Source organism: Ruditapes philippinarum, unplaced genomic scaffold (assembly GCF_026571515.1).
Source record: "Ruditapes philippinarum isolate M1 unplaced genomic scaffold, ASM2657151v2 ctg1861_1_1_1_1, whole genome shotgun sequence".
Taxonomy (NCBI): domain Eukaryota; kingdom Metazoa; phylum Mollusca; class Bivalvia; order Venerida; family Veneridae; genus Ruditapes; species Ruditapes philippinarum.
The window spans coordinates 188,201-200,781 of NW_026866526.1; the positions used below are offsets into that span (position 1 = coordinate 188,201).

At 31.8% G+C, this 12,581-nt stretch overlaps 1 protein-coding gene across 6 annotated transcripts in view; it reads right to left on the minus strand.

Annotated features, from left to right (window-relative positions):
* The window catches only part of LOC132732779 (uncharacterized), a 126,081-nt gene extending 118,527 nt beyond the window's left edge, over nucleotides 1-7,554 (minus strand). For 2 of the 6 annotated variants that reach the window (XM_060719281.1, XM_060719276.1), the window contains exon 1: nucleotides 7,125-7,553. In XM_060719281.1, the coding sequence (XP_060575264.1) occupies nucleotides 7,125-7,456 (332 nt within the window). In that variant the 5' untranslated portion in view covers nucleotides 7,457-7,553. Of the gene's footprint in view, nucleotides 1-3,379; nucleotides 3,886-7,124 lie in introns of those variants that run through there. The other 4 variants (XM_060719285.1, XM_060719278.1, XM_060719280.1 and 1 more) reach the window with 4 other exon arrangements.
* Nucleotides 7,555-12,581: the final 5,027 nt, after the last annotated feature.

The window sequence follows — 12,581 nt, forward strand, 5'->3', positions numbered from 1 at the left end:
CAATCAGCGCTATAACTTCAATTAATCGGCACGTTAATCTTTAAATCTGAATGGCAGGCATTCAAATTGTCGAATACGCAGTATTTCGTCAGGGGAAGTAAATGCGCTTAGTAGGTAAATATGTGTTGAGAAGTTATGTCGTAATGTCCCTTAGAACGTTAAAATGAATGATAGAATGTTTTTAAAAAAATATTAGGAAGTAAATGATGATGAGAACGACGACCATGTCTTATTTAATGATAATTGCGATGATGATGAAGATGATGATTGTGATGATGATGACGTCAAAGAAAACGACGACGACTATGATGATGATGATGATAACAATGATGATTTGGCGATGATGAAGGTAACAAAGATAATGATGACGACAACAGGTTTTCTGTGACCACATTTGATACAAGTCATGTCAGTTTGATTTACTTGAATGTAGGATATCACTAGTCTTGATGCAAGGAATTTTTAAATAATGTCATTTCAATGAATGGCCAAGATTCAAATTAATACATTGAAAATTTTTATTCGAGAACGTATTTACGTATGATAGAAAATGACCGATGATAATAGCAGTAAAGGGAGAAAACTAGTACATCTATTATTACTACAATATGACAACGGTTGTCTCCCTTCCAATAAAAGACATAAATTATATACAAATGCCAATTTTTTTGAAAATGAAATATGTAAAAGATTTTGAATCTGAATAATAATAATGATGATGATAATAATAATAATAATAATAATATAATAATAATAATAATAATAATAATAATAATAATAATAATAATAATAATAATAAAAATAATAATAATAATAATAATAATAACAAAAATTATAATAATAACAATAATAAATAATTATAATAATAATAATAATAATGATGATGATGATGATGATGATGATGATGATGATGATGATGATGATGATGGTGATGGTGAAGATGATGATGATGACGATGACGATGACGATGACGATGACGATGACGATGATGATGATGATGACGACGACGATGATCACGATGACGATGATGACGATGACGATGATGACGACGACGACGACGACGACGACGATGATGATGATGATGATGATGATGATAAAAATAATAATAATTCAAATAATAACAATAATAATTATCAACAACAGCAATAGTTGTAGTGGTGGTGGTGGTGGTGGTGGTGGTGGTGGTAGTAGTAGTAGTAGTAGTAGTTACAGAATGAAAATAATAGATATTTAAAAATATACACATTTTAATATTTTTGTACACACATGTAAATATTTTTATTATATACTTTTAAAATGAAATATTGAGAAATATTGATGAAATAAAATGCGTATTTCCATTTTCCGTATTTTCACTGTAAAAATTTATTTTTCACTGCAGTGAAACATATTTTCCGTATTTTCACTGATGTCTTGCTGGACTACTTTGTTTTAAATTCTGCCAGTACTCAAAATTTAAGGGAAAGTCTTGCAAATTTTAATGTCCAGAAAGAGAAAAATGTATATAATAAACAGAAAATTCAAGTTTTTTCTATAAATACATGATTTATTTTCATCTTGTGGCATGAAAATTACCATATTTCACTCGTGGCTACCGCCACTCATGAAATATTTATTTTCATACCACTCATGAAAATAAATCATGTATTTATAGAAAAAACTTGAATATCCTCTATATATTTGAAAATTTGTATATAGTCAAAATAAATATCATTATATAATCAATCAATTAAATAGTTTTATCAAAGAATTTATTAAAAAGGGTATAAGATTAAATTGTTGTCTTTCCATCTACCACATTAAACAGTAAACATAACATGTAATAATGATGAAAAATTATGATTTTATTACATTCCTGAATCAGATGATGGCCGAGAGAAACCATTCATGTTCTTAAACGCTATTAACAACTAAAAGGTGACCTATAAATTTTTGAATTCAGTAATAAATGATACTAAATATGTATGCAAGTCGATTTTGTTCAATGTTTATTTGTTTTAAACATTGATTTATAATCCATTGTTCGCCCATTTCGGGGATTTGCAAAAAAAGGCAAGATGTTTATAAAATCGCCCCCTTGCGATGTTTAATATTGAAAAAAGAGTAAAATGTATTGATATATGTATGCACTTTGTATAAACAAGAAAAGTTGATAAAGTCTAAATATCTTTTTTAGGAAATATCAATAGCCTTCCTAAGCCTGTAAAACCGTTTTAGGCTGTCAAAATCTGTAATTAAAAGTTTGATAAATTTCTCACCGGGTTCTATTGTACGTAAATGACTTTCTTTTAAAACCATTAAAATCACGAACATTTAAGCCACGGCGACAGCGGTACTTAATTTGAAATAAATCAAACTCTCCCGTAAAACATACCATAAAAATCGCCTTAAAACTTTCACTAAGTGCTAGGTAAATAATAGATTTTGTCTATTTGAACATTTAGAATCAATATAATATGAAAAATAAAGTAAACATTCAATAAGCAGGTCTATAAATGCTCTTCAAGTTTCGGGACTATGATTTAATTACTAACGGATTTTTTATACAAACAGCCCAGTAGCTTCAATATTTTGAATACTTACTTAATATACTTTATATAAATATACTTACTTATTCCCTGTATCAGAACGGTACGTCACACTAACATGCCTTTTTAATTTTATTTTATATGACATCAAAAAATAAGTTCTATGGTGATAAAAAGAACCCCAACATTAGATTGTCCTACTTTACATCCTCTACCAAATCTTGACAACCGTACCCCTACACCCCTACCCCTGTCATCAAGGCTATAACTTAACAAAAAAAAGGAATTGTCTTAAGTAACAATCGTAAAGCTACTGTGCTAGCATTACATAACCTTTATCTGGGTCCCTACGGCGCTTACACCATCCACACCTGTACACCCACACGTCACCTATCCGACCAAACAAATAACAGCTCACATTCATTCATTCCTTTATCTACTATTACTTTTTTGTTTTCCTTTCTTTGATATATATTTTTTAATCAAGCACATATTCAAATATCATGGTAACATACAAATGTAGTTATGATCCGACAAACACGATACTTTACCAGTTTCATATTTTTTAAATAGTCAACCAAACACATTTAGTAAAGAGTAATCGAGTCCTTGTCTGTAGTCCGATATTTATCCGATATGAGGCCGATATCTAGCCGATATTTATAAAGTGATCGGTGCATTTTAAAACAGTATCTATCTGTACGGTAAACAGAAGATAACAAAATTTGTAGAAATGGAAGGATGCTGGCGAAGTCTACATATATACATGTGATAAAATAAAATGAAATAACAATAAAATACCAACAGTATAAAAAAAACTCTAAAGCAACAACACTAAAGCAACAACAAACCTTTCAATAGTTGGTTCATATTGCACCGAAACAACAATAACGCCTGTTTTCGGCCTCCGTTTTAATTTAGTATTTTCCATATCCGGTACCGTATGTGACTTTAATCTCTTTTCTTTCTCCATAACTTTCTTTATCCGCTACATTTCATTATTTTAAAGTCCAATGAATAAATTTTCTACAATTTTTAATACATTCCTTCACTGTTTCATTTAATATAGTACAAACTGTCAAATATATACATGCGCGTTTTGGGCAACAAAAGCGGAGTAAATTCCGAACGCCGCACTCCAGTGTTTAAAGAAATCATAAATGAATTATTTATGTTTCGCTGATTATATTGTTTACCCGTTGGTATTTAAGCACACACAGTTAAAAATTTCCCTCATCCACTAGAAACTATACATTAAACTTTTTATCGCACCTTAAGGAAGGCTTTAACGTAGTCAATATATCTCATTTCAGTTTAAATTATGTGTTTACAAATTGCACTTAGGTGTTTAAAGAAAATAATAATCATTTTGTATTACGTATTAAACCATAAAACACTTACAGAAACTTGTTAAAGGTAGTTCATCGGATAATTGAATGGTATCAGATAATAAATATGTGACGAATCTTTAAGCGCTTACCCAGCTATCATTTCTATATAAGTTCATATTGGACCAACGACAATACAATAAACGTTTTTTTTTTAACACTGAAAATATGCTAATAGAGAGTGGAAAGTTGGGCGATCGGGTGGGAGAGGGGGTCGTTTTCTATCCGCCTCATAGGTTTCAAACGTAGTGTAACTGAAAATTTTAAGGATTCCATCAAACCTGATAAGATCTACCTTATATGGTATTATCATTATATCACACCTTATATATAATGTAATTAATTATTTTCCGTTGTTTGCCATGAGATTAATATTGGATCCAATCTTATCAATCAAGTCTGGTTTGCATGTTCCGTGACCAAAAATTCCATATCAAATCTATAAATCTATATTGTACTCCATCTAACCTCGTTTTTTATTATAAATGCATATCAAATCCATATTGTATTCAATCTAGCCATTTCCAGAGTCCAAAAGTATATATCAGATCGATATTTCACTAACTCGTCGTTAATTATTCATGCAAGACGGTCCCCGGAATTAAAGTCTAAATCCCGTTATCCCGTGACAAGTCAGCTTCCGTTAATAATATCATAACCCGGCCCAGCAAAACTGGTGTTTTTTTAATAGCTTTACTTTACTTTTTGGGACAAAATTAAAAAAAGCAAGTGTTAGCCCACCTTTTAGCGAAAAGCAAATTTTTTTCCCCTTTCGAAAAAAATAAAAATTTCCTTCCGTTTTTCATTTTATTGATTAGGGTGAGACAGTTATGTAAATACACCCGCATTCATTGCAATGATTGACAATACAGTCCACGAATATCATATTTAACGAAAACCAATCTAGATAATAAAAGGTTAAAATTCAGCGGTTTCTTTTGAAGAGTTAAAATAGCTTAATGATGTGCCTATATCATGTCTAAGTTAATAAATAGATGATGCATGTTTGTATCTTAAAATTTGCATATGAAGTCAGGTGAGTTTATTTTCAAAAGAAGACTATACAATGTTTTAAAATGCAATTTTCCATCTAAAAGCAGCACGCCTCAACATTCATGCTAATTTTCATGTAATAATTGAAAATGTGTTTTACAGTGAAATATTGTGAAGTGAACAAAGAAAGTAATTCACACATTGCAAGCGGAACTTGCAATCCACCTTAAACAACAACAACAACAGCAACAACAACAACAACAACAACAAAGATAATAACGATAGAAAAATCGTCTTAGTTATGATGATGATAATTATTATCATTACATATCTTATTGTTGTCGCCGCCGTCAATATCAACAATAAGACGCGAAAATATCTTTTATCACCTTAAATACCGGACTCCATTGAGGTTATTTTTTACAAAATGGGCCTGAAAATATTTTTGTCCGGATTAATCATTTTGATCACTACATTTAATCCAGAATAAGTATTTTAATTGTTTAAAGTAACCGTTGAAACTTAAATTTGGCTAAGAATAGCACAGAAAAAAATTAAAATGTCATAGAAGATATATATAAGAAATTTCAATTTTATGTTTATATACTTTTGGATCACGTTGTTGTTGATATATTTTTTTTAAAAAATCGTTTACAAAAATGTAAGTAAACATAAAATATGCAAATAAAATTTCTTCAATAACCCGCCAGTTGCTTTACAACTTCTCTACCACCCTCATATGTGATAATGTAAACATTTTTTTTATCTCAAAAAAATAAACAACAACTACGAATGGACTTGGTCTTTTTATACACGCACATGTTGAGCAAAATCCATACTATCAAATGTAAACCGTTGGAAAACCTTTCAACCTTGTTTAATAACGGAGAAAAGAGTTGTGTCGATGATTTTTTTCGGCCGACGGCAGTCTGTTTTCACCTTGACTTCCGCTAAAATTAACATTAAAAAATGAATATAGGCAGAATTTTCATTGGTCATTTTAACACTAATAGCCTGTTCGATTGATACTTTAGAAGAGCTTCCGTTATAGGTAGAGGTCCGTTCGATTGCGCGATGGCAAGAAGTGTTGGGAAAAGATATGTCAGAATAAATACAAAAACACAATAATGATATTTTCCAGACGATTCTAACAGCTTTTCAATAAGTATATGAAATTAAATATGACAGATCGCCTTTTTGAAACTTTGGTGATCAATTGAGTTTCTCTTCTAAGATGTTCTAGACATTATATTTTCTTCTCGAACCGGGCATAAGACGATTGAAACGAACTTTCGACTAATTAACAGTTGCAAAATTCTCCGTGGAATTAGTGTACAGTATCTACTAAATCATTGTTTTATTATATATTCCTATTCAAATCAAATTCCATTTTGATTAAAATCAAATAATGTTAATAATATTGTTTAAATCTAAAATGAAAAACATTGCGGGTAAAAATGAACTGAAATAAAACTTTTTAGGGCCAATAACATGTTCTTTTTGCGGTTAGCATTGTTAGTAGTAGCTTATCCTATGCAATTTAACAAGTTTGACTACGACCGAGTATCTTTTTAAAGATACTTCTTATTTTAAATGGCAATACTTTATTTTCAATCCATGCGTTTGTCGTTATTGGCGACCGCGCCGAAGCGCGGCGCCCCTTTATGGAATGAAATCAGATTTTGTGAAAGGGCGACAGCAACTTCTCGAGTCTTTTAGTCGGTCATAATAAAAGCCGATCATACCGATCGGTATGAGGCTGCTTGATAATTAATTAAAAGTGAATGTCGCGATATGTACAATGAATAGCGAACTGGAGAATTTCGCAATGCAAACATTTTCAAATGAAATAACCTTTTCCGTCAATAAATCACGCTCTTCGGGGTTTTTTATTCATCATTTTGTAGTTCATAGTACGTTATTGTTGTACATGTATCCGAAAGCTATAAATAGAATGATGAGTTGATGACCTAAACATTCCGAAAATCTATTTATAGAGGGATGTACTCCTATCGGAACATCCCGGTCTCTCCAGGTCTATTTTTAATTTTACTAACACAAGTTTTACGACTTATCATATGTCATATTATACGGCGATAAAAAAATCACTCAAATTTGGGAACGAAGCTGATATTTTTCATTCTATTAGAATAGTCATTAATATTTCAATACATATGGGCAGGAAATTTTTATCTCAAGAAATTTTACACTTTACCTTTTTTTCGAGTTCGCATTCGCATCGTAAACGAATGATATCGCCATCTTCCGATAAATGCCTCTCTCCAACTTCAGCAACGATTTTTTTGCGGCCAGATTTTCGTCACTAACTGGATATTTATCAAGCCCGAAAAGTTCCCGCGTCTCTTGTCTCGCTATCTGTGGTAAGCCATCAAGAAAGCCATCGCCGTATAAATAAGCAACCTTTCTAACATCTTTAACAATGTTTTCAAATTCTTCTCTATTCTCGGTGCCTTTGTTAGAAGCTATTATCCCACGATTTACCAATTCTTTTACAGCTGCCCATCGTGCGGCTTTGTTGCCGATCATATTATTGTACCAAAATCCATTTGGGGGAGAGGTTTGTTACTTACATTTTATATGTTATTAATCATTGTCTTGTTTCTTTACCCCATTTGACTTGAAATGACGTCATTTTCACTTAGCGACAACGACGTCGTCAAAATGACGGTTAAATGACGTCAACAATTAGCAGTGAACAATATTTGATTACGTCACAATTGCATTGCTATCAAATATGTATAAAACATAGCTAGAGCTGTGTGACAATCAGAAGTCTTTTTGTAAGGAATGTTTTGTTAAGTATCCTGTATAAAGATGCACGCGAAACAACGTTGTCCGCTAGTGATTTTATGGACATTGCCTAGCTTCCAACGATGACGTCATCAAATTTAAGTTATCTATAAAATTCAATCATCTAGTTAGCGTTCATTTATGAAAACGTGCGTTATTGTGTCTTTCTATTCAACGATCTTTGATAACGGATTTTAAAATTGCATTCAAATCTCCTAATATTCGTCTGCTTCTTCTACACTCTTATTTCCGGTGCAAAAATTCCGGGCAATTATATCTCTTGGCGTAGTGCAGCCAAGTCATTTTCGCAGGAAAACGATTTGTTTAATAATATGGCACTGTATGAGAAGAGGTCTGCAAAAACCGGTTAATTTTACAGCGATCACGAGGAAGTAGTTCAAATTAGCCGGCGTAGAAGGATGCTGTGCCCTATTCATGTGGATCTGAATTGGGTAATTTGTCCTGATCCTTCGTTGAATATAGTAATTTTCGGTCAAACGATTTGTCCGTAATTTTAACTTTCATATTCGTGTACTTTGTGCAGCTCAAAAGTTGTGTTTTGTTCTGGGGTTGCTGTAACTTAAAGAATGAATCTGCTATATGTAGTGGTGCTTTTGCTCAGTCAGATGTCCTATCAGAGATAGGAATGAAAAACTTGCAGAATTAAATAGCTTATAAAATTTCTAGTGAAACTTGCGGCCAAATTCAAAAGCCTAATTTGTAAGTTTTGTATCACTTCAATATACAAAATGTAAGAGCATTTTGTTCGGAGATGGCTCAAAATTTACCACTTCTCTCGGTTCGAATTTCAGGTGCATTAATTTTAATCACGAAAGTTTTTAGTAATCCATTTTTATATATCACATGCAACATACATGGTGAACATATTGTTGATATCGTGAATTTAGTTTTACGTTATATGCAACTTTTCTTCTTTTACTATAGAACGAATTTGTCTATATATATAGATAAAATGACACGTACCTTCTTGCTGTTTATCGATTCTCCATCTTGGATGGAAGCACCGTAACTCGGAAAATCCGCGCCGTTCCACGAACCAGACAGTGAAGAAGTCTAGATGACACTAATTTTGTTTTAAAGCTGCATGCTTAAGATAGGCCAAAATGTTTCAAGAAAATCAAACTTGGGGGAAATGTACTAAGATTATAAGAAAAACTTGTACGAAGATTTAAGGGAAAGTAAAAAGATTCAAGATTCAACTAATAATTTACATGTTATGTGCGATTTATGACTGATTTTGTAGTATTTATTACCCTATGTCTACTGTGTTACTAACACTTATGCAGTAAGAGCTATTATTTGCATATTTTGGCATATTTTTGTTGTTGTATTTTACGTGGATTGTAAGCGCCGTTTGCAAAGTGTAAACTAATATCTTTGTTCACTTAACAATATCTTACTTTTAAGAACATTTTAATAAATTTCATGAAAATTAGCGCCAGTGAAAACACCGGGTATTACAAATTCTCACTTCTTAGTGAAATGTGTTACACAATTTCTCAAAACAAACAAATTTTCGTTTCATCTCTATGTCGAATTCTATAGTATTTGCCTGAAAGTAGTCAGCCATTACAAAAATGACGTCAAATGACGCTAATTATAATTGTGACGTAACATTGACGTCGTGAAAATCCCTATCAACTGTGCACTCAACTATAGGCTATATCTTTAAATGTATAAAACGTTAACCAAAATTTGATAGTTCACTAAGTTATACAGTGTAACGCGACTTAAGTATAGGTTAGAGTGCATATTGGGTGTTCTTCGTAAATAAGAATGCTAAAAAGGAGCGGAGCTTGCGAAGCGACTGTAGCTTTCTTATTTACGAAGAACATCCAATATGCACTCTAACCGGCTTAGTGCTCCGCCCACTTGCGTTTTATAATATAAAACGTCCAGTTTATATAAAATCTGTTCTTTTAAGATTTGTAACCTGAAAATTTGAAAAATCCTCGTCGGTGATTGGCTTAAAAAAATTGGCGAGCACTAAACCTAATTAATGTATTTCAATATCTTGAAGCGAAGGAATATATATTCCTTATATTCCTGTTTGATGTTTATTGAAATAGTACTCCTATATAATTTTCTGTATTTCCATTTTTATATATTCTATAATAATGATGTATCTGCTAGGTTATAAAAAGAGCTTTATTTTATTGAAGTGCTTAAACCAAAACTAAACAAAAATTGATGACGTCAACACGTGTACACAAATAACGTCAATTAAAGTTGTAACTATGGTTATATGTTTATTTGCCCTGATGATTTAGAAATCGCTTGGCATTATATTAAAATGAGAAAAATCAATTAATGACAGTTATATTTAAGTATATTTTTTCTTGAAATCTTATCTTTATTTTTAGGATATAGATAATTCAATAACTTATTTGATACTAAATCCATCTGACTGACTTTAAGGCCCAATAAGATATGATAAACAAGATCATCAAGGAAAGGCGGCGTTCAATGAACGCAGCCCCCATCCGACCTAGTAACAAGAGTCGGTGGCAAGGAGCCCAGGAGGACCCCAAACAAAAACAGGAAAGGGCACAGGGCAGAGCACGGGCAGGCAAACCACTACCTAAGCATAAGTAATAAGTAACTGATAATGAACTAAAAGAAAACAAAATTTTTAAATGTTTGAATATTGGGCCGAAAAATTCAAAAGGCACAGGGGAAGGGGACATGAGACCCGGGGAGGGCGGGAATAAATAGAATAAATAAAAACTAGGGGCAAAGGGGAAGATACTTACCATAGACGAGAAAACAACGAGAGACACAAAAGTGTCACCAAAACCAAAGCCTAAAAAGCTTTATTACATGCTTTTCGGTGGTTTATAGAAATATATCAGTGATATAAAACTGGTAATTTCACTGTTTCAAACAGTGAAATTACCACTTTGATAATTTCACTGTTTTGAATTTAAGCCCCTTACGTTGTTTCAATGAAATACCAGCGTGCACAGTACTGGGTACCAACTAAATGACGTGACGTCGTAAATGACGTCACGTTGTATTATTATTTTGCGCACTTTTCATTCAGTATATTAGGTTTAATGTCTTTTTAAAACGTTTTTTTGCATATAATAAAAAGAAAATTTGTTTAGTTAAGTGTAAGATCGAAATATATTTCACCTTGTGAACACCAAAAGTTCATATTTCACTCGTGGCTGCGCCACTCGTGAAATATACCTTTTGGTGCTCTCTCGGTGAAATATATTCCGATCTTACACTGAACTAAACAAATATCCTCTATATAATCTTTTTTTTAAAGCCTTTTATTTTTGGTGCCCTGATACTGTTTCGTAAAAGTTACTCATTAGCTATATCTGAATCATCTTTTGTTCATTTTGCGTTTTGTTATTTAGTACAGTTAATGGTTGGATAGAAAAAAATCAACAACAAGAGGTAAATATAGATAAATCGTTTATACTAAGCAACGTATTAAAACAAACAACGGACTTGACGTAATAATAGTTACGTAACGTTAAAATGGCGGAAAATGTACAATTCAAATATGCGTATTTTAGGGGACCATAATCATACAAATAATATAAGAATACTTATTTTATTATCCAAAATAGAGCTATTTTCTTCAGGTAAGGAGGCGTCTCACATGTTATAAATGCATTACTAAAACATTGAGAAAAAAAAAGAAAAAAAAAAACAAAAAAAAAAAAAACAAACTAAAAAACACATTTTTGTCATTTCTATCGATTTTTTATATTCATTTCTGAGGCGTATTGTGCCTTTAAATAATATTAGTATCTGTTAAGAACAAGACGTCAAATTGGCTCATTTCTGAAATGACCGAAACTTGAAAACAAACAACAAAATATCAATATGAACATTTGGTGTCCCCAGCAGGCCGCCCAGCGTGAAGTTAAATGGTTGTGAATATCATATAATAGTGTTAAATATCAATTGACAAATATAACAAGTGGCCCACACCATCATCATTTTCTTGCAATCAACATTAAACGCTGATGTACCGAAATAGTGCGAACTCGCGGCAACACTTTTGATAATATTGTAGTCAAAACACCTATTTGAATCGATTCACACCACTAAATAATAGTGCTTTTTAACCTAAAATATGTCCGAATAAAAGAACTGGTCGAAAATATAAATACTTTAGATAAGAAAAAAAATACAAGTGATGTTAATTTCATAGTAAAATAGGTGAAAATTATAGAAACACGCAACCTGATAATAAAGATGAAAGGGAGATAAACGTATCAAACGGTTTTGAATTTTTATTACGTATCAATTTCACAGCAAGGCATAATTGCGATAAAATTTTCTTAACCTTAAAAGTGACCGCTCAGAATAATGACCGGACATCTTAATTATCAGCATTATATAATGACTACAAATTTTACCGTTTTCAAATATTTTAATTTTCTTTGAAGCTCTTAAATTAACAAGCAAATACCGTTATGCCGGGCGTGTTTCCTTGTAGATTTTTATTTGCGATAAGATTTAATTACTCGATAATTCAGCTAGAAGTGCGAATTCCAAATGTTTAACGTGTCAAGAAATTTGTACGTATTGATAGTAACAATATTTCTAGAAAAGAGATAAAAATCAACAACAATAAAAATCTAGTCCATCACGATCTTTGATTTCTTGATCTTAGTCGATAAGACGCATTGTGAGAGCTTCTAATATGCTTGAATAGACTGTCAGCGCGTGCCGTGATAAACCAATCAGGGGCGGGTTATTGACGCATTGTTAGCCAATCAGCGCTTGTTCCGACGCGCATATGCAAATATCTCATTAAAATTAAGTCCTCTCATTATTGAGAAATTTTCTAGAAAATAGATATTCAGAAATAGTG